Source organism: Tasmannia lanceolata, unplaced genomic scaffold, assembly GCF_043159265.1.
Source record: "Tasmannia lanceolata isolate RefF3 unplaced genomic scaffold, GAP_Taslan_0.1 ptg000002l, whole genome shotgun sequence".
Classification (NCBI taxonomy): Eukaryota; Viridiplantae; Streptophyta; class Magnoliopsida; order Canellales; family Winteraceae; genus Tasmannia; species Tasmannia lanceolata.
This window is the reverse complement of record NW_027518679.1, coordinates 29,430,037-29,446,393: the sequence shown is the minus strand read 5'-3', so window position 1 is coordinate 29,446,393 and position 16,357 is coordinate 29,430,037. Positions and strand designations below refer to the sequence as shown.

General features: G+C 39.2%; 2 protein-coding genes and 1 pseudogene across 2 annotated transcripts in view; 2 read left to right on the top strand and 1 right to left on the bottom strand.

Annotated features, from left to right (window-relative positions):
- The window catches only part of LOC143857884 (Cation efflux family protein), a 48,492-nt gene that overhangs the window by 23,871 nt on the left and 8,264 nt on the right, over positions 1 to 16,357 (top strand). The window contains exon 8 of the mRNA XM_077368442.1: positions 11,255 to 11,317. Within this exon, the coding sequence (XP_077224557.1) occupies positions 11,255 to 11,317 (63 nt within the window). The remainder of the gene's footprint in view (positions 1 to 11,254; positions 11,318 to 16,357) is intronic.
- LOC143846261 (5S ribosomal RNA) lies at positions 3,793 to 3,903 on the top strand (annotated as a pseudogene).
- LOC143857803 (uncharacterized) lies at positions 4,716 to 5,455 on the bottom strand. The gene is made up of 2 exons (XM_077368340.1): positions 5,090 to 5,455; positions 4,716 to 4,999 (listed from the first exon to the last, which is right to left on the bottom strand). Exons 1-2 carry the CDS (start codon positions 5,436 to 5,438, stop codon positions 4,782 to 4,784), a joined length of 567 nt encoding a protein of 188 aa, XP_077224455.1. The 5' UTR covers positions 5,439 to 5,455; the 3' UTR covers positions 4,716 to 4,781.

Below are 16,357 nucleotides of genomic sequence, written 5' to 3'. Positions count from 1 at the left end.
CAAATCTGTCCATTTTTGGCCCCATAAATGGACACCCTAAGGTGATCCAATGGAGCTGATTTTTGGTGGACACCCTATGCATGAAAGGGCCCATCAGGATTCAGGACACCTTTCAAAATATTGACGAACCCGATTATTTTTTAACACAGAGCGCGTGTGTTTGGTACATAATACTACAGATTTTGGCCACCTTTCAAAATATTCTGGGTCCCACTCGAATGCATGGGTTTGGCTATAGATGGTGCATGAGACCCACCTCTCAAAGCGTGAGTGTGAAATACTCCACCGCATCAAATGGGAAAGTGATTAACCATTTATATTTTTCTCACCCCGTGCATCGCAAGGGTGTTTTTACTAGTGTGTGTGTGTGTGTGTGTGTGTGTGTGTGTGTGTGTGTGTGTATATATATATATATATATATATATATATATATATAGAGAGAGAGAGAGAGAGAGAGAGAGAGAGAGAGAGAGAGAGAGAGAGAGAGAGAGAGAGAAAGAGAAGGTACTCCCTGGAGTAGATAACTTATCTACTCCCTACCTTAAAATAACAGTTGGGGCCACATTGTTTGTAGACCTGGCAAACGGGTGGGTCGGGCTGGGTCAACCCGCGGGTGATGCGGGTGCGGGTCCACGGGTCGGGTGAGAAAATGACCCGCATTTTGGCGGGTCAAAATTTACGTGACCCGCGCGGCCCGTGGGTGGGCCGGGTCAACCCGCGGGTCACCCGCAAATATGCCGCAAATATGGGATTGTAATAATTATTTTGATTTGACAGCCTCTATTTTTCCCGTAATTGTCATAACCTCCAATATGTGATTTGGTATTTTTTCGTAATTTTAAAATTTTATAACCCTTTCTACGTAATTTTTCATTCAAAACTTTATAATTTAGCTAATTTACTTTTTGTGGTGTAATGATTACTTTTTTACATTTTCTAGCAACATTTTAGCAACATTTGGATGCGCGCATCTTTGCACACACAAAGGCCACTTGCCGAGAAATTGCCAAAGGAGCAGCTTGATAGCAAATTCTAATAAAATAAAAACCACATTTAAATGTTATCAACACTACTGGGCACTCTCACTTTATGTATGGCCCACACCATAGGATGATCCAAACCGTCCATTAGTTGGGACATAGCCTAAATAGGTTATGCTCCAAAAATCATTTCCATAGGATGATCCTATCCCTCCAATCTGAATGTTAAAGAGTTGATCCTAACCCTCTATAGATCGGAGGGTTATAATCAACCGATGAAAATAATTTTGGGGCATAACCTATTTAGGGTATGCCCCATCTAATGGACGGTTTGGAACTTTGGATAATCCTACGGTGCAGGACATACCGTACTTTTTATAAAGTGCGGAGTTACTCATAAAAAACAAACAGCAGTGATGATAACATTCTCAAAAAGATTAAAAAATACTGTAAAAATGCCGGTGCCCGCGGGTTGACCCGACCCGACCCTTGTTTTTGCGGGTTGGGTCACCCGCGGGTTGGTTTTTGACGGGTCACGGAACTTGGACCCGTGCCCGCAAATTTGCGGGTGGGCCGGGTCGACCCGCGGGCACGGGTCGCTTTTGCCAGGTCTAATTGTTTGGGTGATCCAAAGCATTCATTTGACGGGCCCTCACATAGATAGGGTGTGCCCAAAAAATCAGCTCGATAGGATCATCCTAACCCTATGAACTGTGGGGGCATAAAATGGACAGATTTGTGCAGGTTTATACACGTCCATTTTTGCCTCCACAGTTCATAGGGTTAGGATGATCCTATCGAGCTGATTTTTTGGGCACACCCTATCTATGTGAGGGCCCATCAAATGAATGTTTTGGATCACCCAAACAATGTAGCACCAACTGTTATTTTAAGGTAGGGAGTAGATAAGTTATCTACTCCAGGGAGTACCTTCTCTTTTCTCATATATATATATATATATATAGACGGTTAGAAATTACTATTTTTTGATGTACTTGAATTTTGAAAAACATAAAGACAATATTACATAACACTCCTATGGCGCTCTCAACCATAGGCTCTTCTAGACCCCCACGCCTCCTTGCCCCTGCACCCGCTTTGTGCTTCTAAGAGTATGACGCAACTAGGATTGGGATTTTAGAAGTTACTTTAGAGTTTGAGTTGTTTTATGCTATGTTTAGGGGTTGAAATGTTTGTTTTAGTGTGATTCCAACTAGATTATGGATGTGATAAGGACTAGAATCTCCCCGTTGTCCTTTGCATCAGTCAGTTCCTCCTCTGTGCTACTCTTATAGTGACTCTCCTACAAACATAGCTTTGACCTTGAGCATTCTTTTTTTCTATTTCAATAAGGAGAAGGTGAAGGAGCTCTTCTACTTTTTCTATTCAGACAATGAGTAGCCTCTAGATCTCCTTGTTGTCCCATCTCTTGCTTTTCCACATCACCATCTTGACCAGCTTCTTCAGTGTTGTGCCTACTAGGTTTCCAAACAGATCCAACGATCATGATTCATTTGCCTTGATTGTGATGAAATGACTGCGGAAGGTAGCACATTGTTATTTCATCAAGTCCCAAGAATTTTTTATTCTATTCAAATAAGGAGAAGGTGAAGGAGCTCTTCTACTTTCTCTATTCAGACAATGAGCAGCCTCTCGATCTCCTTGTTGTCCCATCTCTCGCGTTTCCACTTCACCATCTTGACTAGCTTCTTAAGTGTTGCGCGTACTAGGTTTCAAGTCAGATCCAACGATCATGATTCATTTGCCTTGATTGTGATCAAATGACCGCGGAAGGTAGCACATTGTTATTTCATCAAGTCCCAAGTTAGTCGGAGTTTGATCCCTCGACTTCCACCAAATTTGGAAGCAAAATTTCCTTCCTTTTCACTTGAATTCTAGAGCACCTTTTTTTATTTACTTGCTGATAATTTCCTCTTACATGTTTTGGACTTTATTCTTACCTTTCAATCAACCAAGTGCCTCGATAATATTTTAATTAAAATCAGAGAGAAGAAGAGAGTAGGGTGATTTGAAATTCAGAATTTGTGAAGGCATATGATTGATCAAATACTAGCTGTTAAAACCATTCAAAAAAAAAATAAAAAAATAAAAAAAATACTAAGCTGTTAATATTGCTATAGGCCAAAACTTTTTTGGTGCCCCATGGCAAAGAGATGGGCCCAAGCAAGTGGAGTAAATTCAACATGATGCCTGCTTTTTCTCTCTGCAACACCATCATTGTGGATTTTACGCTCAAATTTTGGTGCTCAATTCCATGTTCAGATAGATATGATGCGAATTCCCCACATATGTACTCACCCCAATGTTAGAAGGAAGTATTTTAATATTTGTATCAATCTGATTCCAAACCATCTTATGAAGGGTAGGAAAATTGAATACACTAAAGTTTTTTATTTCGTAAGAGATGCCTAGGTGCATAGGCTAAAATCTTCAATAATTGTCACAAAGTACCCCTAACATTTGAGTGAACAATAGCAAATGGAATAGTACTTTTACTACCACTAGATGGAAAAGATGTACGATAATGTTTTACAATTTCTCAGACTTCACATTGGAAATTAAAAATGGAAGACAAAACAAAGTTAGGAGACAAATCTTTCAATATTGACACAAGTGGCCCAATCAGTATGCCAGAGCATTGGGTGCGATTCACTAGATGGAAAAGATGTACGATAATATTTTGCAAGTTCTTAGACTTCACACTGGAAATTAAAAATGGAAGACAAAACAAAGTTGGGAGACAAATGTTTCAATACTGACACAAGTGGCCCAATCAGTATGCCAGAGCACTGGGAGCGATCATACCTGCACTGGATCCCATCAGAATTTTGAAGTTAAGCATGCTTGGGCGAGAGTAGTACTAGGGTGGGTGACCTCCTCGGAAGTCCTCATGTTGCACCCCTCTTTTTAGCCAAAGTTTGTGTGGGAGAGTTGGATAAGAAGGTACTCTTCTTAAGGAAAGGTCTTGGGATCAAATCCTTGGGAACCAATTTTTGGGATTGAGCCTCTAGCTTAATGGTCAAAGGCTCTGTTCTCTAACCTGGAGGTCGGTTCAATCCCAGCCATAGTTGTAAATTCCGTTTCGGTCGCCATTTCGTTTTGGCCACCGAAACGGAATTTCGGTGGGATTTCGGTCATTTCGGTGCATTTCGGTCGAAACTTTTCGTTCACACAAAAAATATATTAAAAAATATGAGAAAAATCCAAAAAAATAAAAAATCAATAGAAAAAGATGAAAAACTAATAAATAGTCCAAAATATGTGTCTCAAAAGGCATATTCATTACTTAAACACATAAAGTCTTGCACAAGTGCAACTGATAGTCTGATACATAGAAAAACATTAAAAAAAAAAGATACATGAAAATGAAACATAGACAATAGCTAGTAGCAACAACTCTCAGTCATCATAACCCGGATGATCATACTCAATGTCTTCTTCGTCGTCGTCGTCGTCGCCGCCGCCGTCATCACCACCTGGACCACCAGTATGGACATCTTCTTCAAGAGGCATGAGAAAGTCGTCGTTGTCGTCCCCGGCCCCAACCACAACAGTAGGTGCTTCAAGATTTTCCCACCCAATGTCTTCCGGCGTGAATATGACATCTTCTTCTTCTGCAACCTAATCCATCATGACATCCAGATGGTCTATGCTCAAAGGGTCACTAGTGGTAGATGATTTTCTCAACAAGTCCCTGAAAAGGAAAACATTAAGTTTAATCAATGTCAAAGGTTAAACTTAAAAGCTTAAAGTGATGAGGTGAGAGTTGAAAACATTATATTACGTTGTATACCTTTCTCGAAACTTAAGATTGTAATGGACAAACACCAAGTCATCTAATCTCTGGTGCTCCAACCTATTTCTCTTTGCAGAGTGAATGTGTTCGAAGGTGCTCCAATTCCTTTCACACCCAGTCGCACTGCAGGTCTGACTGAGAATTCTAATCGCAAATGTCTGTAATTCTTCCACGTCACCTCCGAATTGATTCCACCATGCAACTGTAAAGTAACAAATAGTAAATCATTATTTGTTGAGAAACTGAAAGTTAAAATGAATTATACTTAATTAAACAAAAAACTCAAATATACCTGGTCCCAACTTCGTTCGGTTGCGGATTGCAAGCTTCATTCCAAACATACCCTTAGCCTCTCGATAATCCTCAATCTGATTGGTGATGAGGTCTTGTGTACCTTCATCAGGTACCAGTCGAGTGATGCATGCCAACAAGCCTCTGGTTACTTCACTGTGCCTAGAGAAGGTAGGAGTGAAAAAGAGAGCAGGGTTAAGAAAATATCCTGCTGCATGGAGGGGACTGTGGAGTTGCCTATCCCATCTTTGGTCGATGATCCTCCAGATGGGATTGTAATCTGATTTTCTCTTCAACCTCTCCTTGATGTTCTCTTTGGCCTTATCCATAGCCTCATATAGGTAACCCATCGCCGGTTTGTCCTGCCGATCTACCTAGCGCAGCACTCTCACTAAAGGCTCGCTAATGTTTAGAATGTACTTGCATTGGTCCCAAAAAGATTTATCCAACACAGTACTAACTACCCCTTCACTCAGTGGGTGTTGGACAAACCTACTAGTACTATACTCATCAGACACAAACATCTGCTGAAGTGCTTTCTGATTCAACACCAGACTTTGTATGCTAATGAAATTTGTAGCAAATCTGGTTGCAGCAGGGCGGCACAACTCCTTCCCTCCTGTGAACTTCTTCCTCATCAAATTCAAGAGGCTTCCATGGTTGTAGATGAACTTTGTAATCGTTCGAGCCCTCTCAATTGTGGTTGCTATGTGAGGAAATACAGTCGGTTTGCACAGATGCTCCAAGATGAGATCTAAGCAATGAGCTGCGCACGGAGTCCAGAAGAATGTACCAAACGCGGCTTCTAGTCTTTTCCCAGCAGCTTTGTAACTTGGCTCACTGTCAGTTACAAATTGCACCACATATTCCGGATTCACCTCTCCGACAATCTTTGCAAAGATATTGTATAATTCATCGGCATTCTTCACTATGCCAGATGCATCAACGGATTTGAGGAATATGACTCCTTTAGGGCAGTACACCAAAAAGTTGATTAGGGAACGTTGTTTGGTGTCTGTCCATCCATCTGCCATAATGCTACAACCAGTGTATCTCCACGACATCTTAATTTCCTCCAAGTAGTTGTTTACCTCATCCACTGTATTCTTCAAAATGGGACCCCTTAAAGCATGATAAGTAGGTGCCTTATAACCCGAACCCACGGCATTCACAGCGTCAAACATAGGTTGCCAGAAAGGTGAATTGGCAACGTTGAAAGGGAGATTGGCATCGTAGCAAAGCATGCCAACCGCCATGTCTGCTCTATCCATTGTTTCTTTAGTAGCCAAAGCACTTTTAATGCTTGGCTGGGCTCCAGGGGTTGTTCGTGCTGCAAAGAAATTCCTGATCCCTCCTGTGATTCCCTTCTTCTTCCTTTTTGTACCACTCGGTTCTACAAGAACTTCCTTACCTCTTCGTTGAGGGACTTGAGGCAATTGTGTGCCAAGGTCTTCTTCATCCTGCTCTTCTTCTTCGTCTGGTGTGCCATAAAAACCTCCAACCTCTGCTCTGGATATGCTCATCCTAGCCCTTTCTTTTCTCTTTGCATCTAAAAGGTGCTTCATTCGATATTTTACATCTTCAGTCACTTTTTTGCATGATGCTACTTCACCAGGAACAGCCGCTAAATGTTCTTTCAAGCGGGTTATACCTCCACCCGATATGACTTTGCCACAGAATATGCAAGTTATTTTATTTCTTTGACCCGGAACCAATGTACCGTAAGACCATGCCGGGTCATCCGATCTAGCGGGTGCCGAACCAATAGAGGATGCTCCTGCAGAAAGTCCCGAACCCGACCCACTCATTCTGAAATGAAGTAGAAGAAGGGGAAAAATGAATTAGAAGAAAGAAAATTGAAACAAATTACAAAAAAATGAAGTAGAAGGGGACAAATGAAGTAAGAAATAAAAGAAAGGAAATGGAAAGAAATAAAGAGAACCTTGGGGTTGAACTTGAGTTGAAGAGAAGAAGAAAAAATTAGCCTTCACTCACTTGAAATAAGCCTTTGGAAATAGTTCTTGACTTCTTGTAGTGGTAAGTTGAATGTATGCCTTCCCTTTGCTCCAAAATAGACTTGGATTGAGTTGAAGAAGAGGGTAGACTTGTAGGAAATTTAGTAGAATAGATAGTGTAAGTGAAAGTAGAGAAGAGAAGGAGAATCACTTATGTGAAGGTGGAGGAAAAGAAGGTAGGGAAAATGCTATTTATAGAGTTTTTTATTGATTGTGCATTTAAAAATGACTAAAATACCCTTCCCAACAGCTATAAACGGTCACATTTTGAGGTTAAAATGGTCAAAAACCAAAAAGAGCCGTTGCAGGGGCATTGTCGTAAATTCTGCAAGTCAAACTAGCCGTTATGGACGATTTCGGCCGGAATGGAGAATTTCGTCCATTCCGGACGAAATTCCGGATTTCGGAAAATTTCGTCGGAATGGACGAAATGGAACGAAATTTCGTCCGAAACGAAATTTTGTCAATTTCATTCCGGAATTTGAACGAAACCGGTTCGTTTCGTCCATTCCGGACGAAACGAAACGGTATTTACAACTATGATCCCAGCTTACCAACCAAAAAAAGTACGCCTGAGCCAGGGGTGGAGGCAGGAATTCGCACTTGAGGGGGTCGGACTAATTTACACTTGCCTGAATTGGTCAGTATTTTGCAATTCATTGGGCCACCCTCATGCTATGTGTGCCTCCGCCCCTGGCCAGAGCAATGTTACCTGGAACACAGTTCCTGTATGCGGTACGGGAATGGAAACAGGGTACGATAGTAGGCCGATAGGCTGTACGATGAGGTTAGGCTAAGTTGATTCACTATTTTGGGTAGCAGGTCCGGTTGGAGTGCTAATTCAGGTCACTCCGGTACACACTCTTTATATATGTATATGTGTAGATATCTATATGTACAAGAATATCATTCCATAGTCCATCATGCATACATTTAATACAAAAATAAAAAACCTCATGTATGCCATATATATTTAAGCAAAAAAAAAGTTCCAGTAGCAATCCAACGCAAAATATAGAAAAGAGAAGATCTCCAAATATCACTAAATAAAGTACCAACATATAGTGCATTCTCAATCCGAAATGAAAGCATATAGGGTGTTGATTTTGGTTCCCTTCCCGCCTTCTCTTTCTTCTTCTCTCTCTCTCTCTCTCTCTCTCTCTCTCTCTCTCTCTCTCTCTCTCTCTCTCTCTCTCTCAGCTTATGTGCATCTCCTTCTTTCTCTCTCCCGAGTCACCATTTTTGGCAATCCAGTTCACAAACAAACCACATTTGGGATCGTGTAACTCCAGATCGCAGGTTGGAAGGCAGGATGGCAACTCCGGTAACATTGTGCCAGAGCATTAACCGATCCTTATTGACATAAATACTACTACTATTGGACCGTTGTGCCTAGGAAATGGAAGTGGCTTCCATGTCCAGAAGGTAGTGTGACCTATGTCACAAATGTCGTTCTCGGGAATTTCTCGGCAAGGGAAAATCTCGGGATATATTAATTTTTTTAGGTTTATATCGGGAAATAAACGGGAAAATTAAAATTATTTTAAAAATATATAAAATTATTAAATTTAAGAAAAAATATAAATAAAAATATTGTAAAAATATCGGGATAATATCACGATATTATCGGGATATTTTATGATAAAAACGAAAATATCGCTATATTGTTAAAATCTCGGGATTAGTTCGGGATTTTGTCGTTTTATCAAAATCTCACGATAAAAACGCTATATTTTGAAAATATCGGAGATATTTGTGACATAGGTAGTGACCACCATCCTCATGACCGCAACCAATCATCTTCCTTCTCTCCAAGTCCTGAAATCTGCAATAGGTTGGAAAGAATGTTAACAACAATTTAAATTCCTTGTGATAGTACTACTAGACAAGGTTTTTTTTAAATAGTACTACTAGACATGTTAGTAGTAAAATTCGAAGCATGTAAAACAAACAAAAGATTTAACGAAGTTGATGCAAGGATGTTTCCTTTTGTGGACACAAAAAAAAAAGTATCATTGTTCATCCTAACTTTATCCCTACTAGAACAAAATTTTGTATAAAGAGAATAAGAATGACATACTGGTCATTTGCTCAAAGGCCCCCAAATCAATGATCTAAGAAGTTCCAGAGGAACCAATTGATGCAAGATAGGCCGACGATGAAGTACCTATAGGCACAAATGTTGAGGTAGATGGAGGAGATGGACATTCATGCTGAGCCATTGCACGCCTTAGACTTTCAAATTCTTCTTTGAGGATTGTAATCTTTTCCTTAGGAGTCAAGGCTTATAAGGATGAGTCACAGGCTGCATTAGTAGAGGGTACCCTGGAGAAATCGTGCTGGATGCGGCAACAATGTGAAGCATAAAATTTGGCCTGAAGTTGTCTGTTTGAAGATCCCAACATTTCTCCTTAGTGTGCCAAGCAATCTTGTTCGGATCTAGCCAACATAGCACCACATCTACTCTCTTCACTCTGAGTATAAGAGTAGACTTGTCTTTGGGAGGAGGGAGAAGGATTACGCCCAAGGATCTTTATTATCACGTGCTCATAATTAGAGTGGTCTTGCTAGGAACTCTAATATTCTTAATTTTTCTGCTAATTTCTTATACATAGCTTCCTTAGTAGAACAAACCAGAGTGTATCACTAGTAATGGCACCTGCTTCTCAAGGAAGCATAATATGCAAACTAAAGACATCTCCTGTCACCCCCTCGCCCCAAAAAAATGAGATGAGAAATCTTCTAATGTATCTCAAACAACATTGCAAAATTCCCGACTTGGGAGTATGTTTTTGCAACTGAGTCCCAAATTTCTTTTCCTATTTTTAGAAACAAAAAATCATTATTAATTTTTGGATGCATCAAGTTTAACAATTACGACATTAAGGTAAAATTTTCTGCACCCTACTTGTTATATCCGGGATCCAATTGATTTTGTTCAAGAATACCTTGGTAGATTATGCCCATTCCAAATAGTTGCTGCCATCCAACTTTATAATTGTAATCTGTGCCATGACTAGTCATATGCGATAACTTCTCACCACACCGGAGGGCACGGGATATTCCCTGACCATCATGCTACTATCAGGCATATTTATGATTTATTTTATCTCAAAGGAAAAATGATGTTCCAGTTACACATAAAAATCCACAGGACAAGAAGCGAATGGAAGCCCATTGCATCACAAATCCTCTTTTAACATAGACAATTCATCGACAAGTCTAGATCTGATTTGATTTTAATCTATGTAAAAGTAATGTATCGATAGAAGTCACGGAATAACCACAATGTACTAACCTCCTTGTAGAACCCTAGAAATCTGTACATAGAGTTAGATCTATCCGTACATGTAGATCTGACGGTACAGGTACTTGTACAGTTAGAACAACATTTGTGTGAAGCCTCCCCCTTAGTGATGTTTCAATCGAAGGATGATAAGTGAGAAAACAAACACAAGCTTCGTTGATCCCTCACTCTGGTACCAAGTAGACATTAGAGTCTGTTCATATGGAAGAGAGAAGGAAGAGAATTGAAGTCGAGATGGTGGAAGGAAACCGTATGGATTAGTGTGACCCCACGAAAACCCAAAGGCAATTAACGATAATACCCCCACACATATTACAAGATTGCCCCTAATAAGTGACTAATGTTGATGGTCCCATCCACATAATGAAAAATAACTAAAGAAGAGTAAATAAAGACAACTAATAAGGCCTATGATAGGACCCATGATAACAAAGGGCGATATAGTCCCTTTTATTTATGCTGTGACCAGTGTTCCCTTTTATAAGTACTAAAAGTTCCAGTGTGGAAACCATTCAAAAAAAAATTTCCAGCGTGGAAAATTATGCCATTTTCCCACCTGATGATTGTTCTACAGTTTTCATCCTATATACATTTACAATACGGTTTATTTACTTAGCACTGATATAAATTCTTGAAGTTAAGAGTTTTTAGGATGCCAATTTTTGTGTACATGATTTTTCTGTATGAAAGTGCTATCGAAATACAAAACATATTTTTTCTACTTATCGATTTTAGAAGTTTGATTCTCCATCGTAAATACTATTTTCAAGGTTCTATTGCCCTGACAACTTCAGTTGGTTTCTTGGAAAACTTTCCTTTTGTCATTTTTTGTATAATTGTGTAGGGATGCCATCGCTTGAGGGGAAGAAAGGCCGGTTCATTTCTATATCTTGATGTACACATTGAGGTAGCGCTTCTGAATTAATTCCAAAAACATCTTATAGTTGGACTGATAGTATTGCATTTCCGAAAGCTTCCACTGTTATACATACATATACATATACATATATTCAGAATCCTATTACATGGGTTTTCAAAGAGGAAATAGACATTGAATGATTCTTATCAAATTGCTTTTGCAAAGTCAGTACGAGGGAGAACTCCCTCATAATAGAGTTTGCATGCTTTTTGTTTTTGTTGCATTGGTGTTGATGAAAATGATACTTATGAATGAAGATACCCAGACATGGAAACAGTTCGAGTGGCCCACTAATGTGTTCATGCAGTTATCACATGTGCATAAACTTACACAATGGTTCATTACCTGGAAGGATGTTATGGCAATTGCGGTTTCCACAATGTTTCTCTTAGATTTTTATGTGGTTATAAGTAGTCAATGGTTAAATTTCATTGATATAATTTATGTGGTTTTAGCATGGTGCTGCTTATAAAGTTTATGCATGAAATGTAACACATACAAATTATTGTGATGAAATTTCTCTTCATGAAAGGTTTTATTATTTGGTTGGATATTACACTTCCGGTGATCGCTGTTAATTCCATTCTTTTAATCGAAAAGAAACACCCCTAATTATCCATCCAGATGTTACACATTTATCAAATTTACAAATAAAAATCAAAAGATATTTCAGGAATAATCCTCCTGGTAAGGGAGTATCTGTTGTTTTGGATCTCCATATTTTTGTCAAGGGTCTTCATATCTCAAGATAAGACTGTTTATTCCATAGAAGACCACTTATTCCCCCCTAGAAGAAGATTTTCAAGAAAGTTCTTAAGGAGTCCCTCTGAAATGGGTCTCTTAATTGGAAAGTACTTTGAAGAGTCTTCTTTGATGCAGGGTTCTTTAATTGTGTAACTCTTTGAAGCATCCTTCCAAAGAATGATTGCTCCGGTTCAAAACGTTTTTTTGAAGAGTCCTTTTGAGTCGGAACCTTTTCTAGTTCATAGAATTTTGTATATAAAACGTAAAACCTTTTGGAATGAGTCCTAAAAATGGGCTAGTAGCAGTATAGATTTGAAATAGTCTTCTCGAATATAGGCTTTATCGTAAAGTTTTTGGAAGATGTAGAGATCCTAATTCATCACACCTTTATGAAGAGTCCAAGTCCTCTTACAAGTTCTCTAGTTTCTAAATTTGTTGAACTTTTATGAAAAGTTCTTTCTCGAGAATGCTCTTTGGTTTGCAAGGATTTGGCAATTGTTCTCCTGTAGGAGGGCTGTTTGTTATATATATATATATATATATGAGAAAACGGTTCCTACACATATGTGTAGATAAGTTATCTACACACTAGCTTAAAATACAGTGGGGGCCACATTATTTGGGTGATCCAAACCATTCATTTTTAAGGCCCTCACATAGATAGGGTGTCCACAAAAAATAAGATTCATAGGATCATCCTAACCATTCGAACTGTGGAGGCAAAAAATGGACTAATTTGTGAAGGTTTAAAGACATCCATTTTACGTCCAGAAATCTTAGGGTTGGGATGATCCTATGGATCTGATTTTTTGTAGACACCCTATCTATGTGAGGGCCTTTAAAATGGATGGCTTGGATCACCCAAACAATGTGGGCCCCCACTGTATTTTAAGCTAGTGTGTAGAGAACTCTCTACACATATGTGTAGGAACCGTTTTCTCTATATATATATATATATATATATATATATATATATATATATATATATATATATATATATCTGATGAAGAATCCTACTAGAAGAGACTGTTTTATTGTAGAGATTTCGGAGAACTCCTGGTGACGGCCCTTCAATTCTTGAATTTTGATCGTAAGTACCTTGCAAAGATTTCTCTTAAACGTGGGCTCGATATTTGGACAATCCATTGACAATCTGTTGCCATTATCACAAGAGGCTTTCTCAAGTAGTCCTTGATGAATTAAGAGGTCTGATGACCTGTGGCATCCCATTGGAAAGGAACATCATTTTTATTGGCATTGATAACACCAACGCCCTGCGCGCCCCCTTCGTTGGGAAAGTAATTCACATTGAGATGGAAATCGAATTGCACAGTGGCATAGAGATCAAGCAATGGAGAATTTTTGAGGAATTTCTTTTAATCATGGAGATTTTGTAAATTTTAATCTTTTGTAAAATGTAAGAGAACCCTCACGGAAGAGGAACTCTCTTGAGTCATAATTTCATAATTTGACTACTCTTTTGTAAGGGGCCCTTCTGGGAGAGGTAGCTCCCTTGAGTCATCGTGTAGATCTCCAAGAGGAAAAATAGATTTTGATGGTTTCACTCTTCTTTTGTAAGGGTTCCTCCTGGAAGAGGAATTCCCTTGAGTCGGAATATATCTCGACTTTTGTTTTCATAAGAGTCCTTCTGGAAGAGGAACTCCCTCGAGTAATCTTACGGATCTCCCTGAGGATAGATTTTGTTGGTTTCGACCATTCTTTTGTAAGGGGTCTTCCAAGAAGAGGAACTCGTTTGAGTCGGAAAATATCTTGACTCAGTTTTTTTTTTTTTTTGTAAGAGAGTCCTTCCAGAAGAGGAACTCCCCGAGTAATCTTATGGATCTCCCGGAGAATAGATTTTTGATGGTTTCGACCCTTCTTTTGTAAGGGGTCCTCCTAGAAGTGGAACTCCCTTGGGTTGGAAAATATTGTGACTCTGTTTTTTTTTTTTTTTTTGTAAGAGAGTCCTCCCGAAAGAGGAACTCCCTCGAGTCATCTTATGGATCTCCTAGAGGAGAAATAGAATTTTTATTGTTTCGACTCTTTTTTTAAGGGGTCCTCTTGGAAGAGGAACTCTCTTGAGTCGGAAAATATCTTGACCTGCTTTCATAAGAGTCTTTCCTGAAGAGGATCTCCCTCAAGTCATCTTATGGATCTCGCAAAGGAGAAATAGATTTTGATGGTTGCGACTCTTCTTTTGTAAAGGGTCCTCCCGGAAGAGGAACTCCCTTGAGTCGGAAAAGATGTTGACTCTGTTTTTTTGTAAGGGGTCCTCCCGGAAGAAGAACTCCCTTGAGTCATCTTGTACATCTCCCGAGGAGAAAGATCTTCTTTGTGGGGATGCCACTTCTTCCTTTTCTTGAGTCTCCCGAAAGAGAACTGTCATCTTCTTTTTCGAGGAACCTTCCTTTTGAGTCTCCGGGAAGAGACTCAAAAGGAACCACCTTCCTCTTGGAGGGAGTCTGTAAAATGAAAAAGAAATCAAACCGTTTAAGAGAATTTTTTTACCCGTCTTTTGTTCTCTTCTTTTCCGGTTCTTCATATTTATCATTCACATAGCTTTTTCTCTCCAAAAGATCTGATCCATTTCAAAATGATCTCCCCTCTATTTATAGAATTTTTTCTTGGAGTCGTTGGCAACTGGCATTTCATCCTAATATTTGATTTCACGATCTCAACTTTCTCTTCGTGGAGTTCCCATCCCTTTGATTTCATTATCTTGACTTTCTCTTCTTGGAGCCAATGACAACTGCCGCCCCATCCCTTTGATTTCTGATTCTCAACTTTCTCTACTTGGAGCCGTTGGCAACTGCCACCTCATCCCTTATCTTTGGTTCCTTGATCTCAGCTTTTCTTCTTAGCGTTGGTAATTGTCACTTCATCCATTATCTTTGGTTTTGCAATCTCAATTATTCCTTTTTGATGGGGAGTTACGGAACTTCCATTTTTAAAACGGAGATGGCTTATTTCTTCTCTCAATATTTTTTTATTTCCTTAAAATTAGGAATTTCTTTTCTTTAGTCTCCGATTTCTTCTTTTCTTTTCTTTTTGACAGTAGTAGTATGCGCAGAAGAGACAAGTTTGAAAAAAAAATAGCGTAGTAGATATATGAAAAAAGAAGCATAAGGCCAATTAACTCTAACAAGTATTACTAACATTGTCATAGAGACTCTGGTTCATTGGTTGTCCACTTGGGCAGGTAATGGATAGTGGATGAACATGTGTGCGGTGAATGGGACAATTGAGCTGGAGTTTGAAAAAAAAAATAGCGTAGTAGATATAAGAAAAAAGAAGCATAAGGCCAATTAACTCTAACAAGTATTACTAACATTACCATAGAGACTTTGGTTCATTGGTTGGCCACTTGGGCAGGTAATGGATAGTGGATGAACATGTGTGCATTGAATGGGACAATTGAGCTTGTGGCCCCCTCCAAAAGAAGTCAATTATGCTCTTTTTTTTTCTCTTGTTTCTTTTCTTCTTTACCTCAAGTGTTTTTTTTTTTTTTCTTTCAGTTTTGTAATTCCTCCACTAAAACCCAGTCCCTACTCCCGCCTTCCCAACCAAGTACCCTACCCTTTTCACCGAGGCACCCATCCAAGAATCCAAACCCAAACCTTCCGAACACCTTTACCTATCCAGTTCTGATCTGTGATCATCCCAGATCCAAAATTGGACCCGGAAACCTTAATCTACAATCTGCAACCACATCGACAACCTATTCTTTCAACCCTACAACCCATCTTCTCTTAATGCTGGCCCTTTCCTTGACTTTCTTGAACCGATACAGGTTCAAGAGACTGTTCATAACTTCATATCTTTACGAAACCCATAAAACCCCACCGGGCCCTTAGTCAAACCTGTAAATTTTAAACTCAAACCCAGCAATCCCCTCTTTTGGTATGTTAATGACTTTAGAGGATTGTTGTTCCTGTCCCTGCATATCAATTATAACCCCTATCTTTTACACCAGTTTTCGAACATGTTAAAACCCTCAGCCTACATAGATTAACTGCTGCAAGAACCTCACATATTACGTAAAAACGCTGGAGCCTATTCTTTATGCAACAGTCCACTAAACCTGTACCTTACAATCAGTTCCCATTAAATCTCATGCAAGCCTCTAAACCTAAGACCCTATTGCCCTACCCATCACCCTAAAACTTTTTTTAGTATATCATGATCTGTCATAAAATCCTAGATTTTTACCCTACTTACAGATCCGCCCAGAAATGGGAATATTACCTAAACCTGTTACAACAGTCTACTTTCTAGCCTATTGTT

Bases quoted from the DNA above. Each gene is read 5' to 3' on its own strand.
- LOC143857803 (XM_077368340.1), bottom strand. From the start codon at position 5,438: ATGGGTTACCTATATGAGGCTATGGATAAGGCCAAAGAGAACATCAAG. The intron at 5,000-5,089 runs GTATATTTGAGT...GTTACTTTACAG, and splicing joins CCGAACGAAGTTGGGACCAG to TTGCATGGTGGAATCAATTC.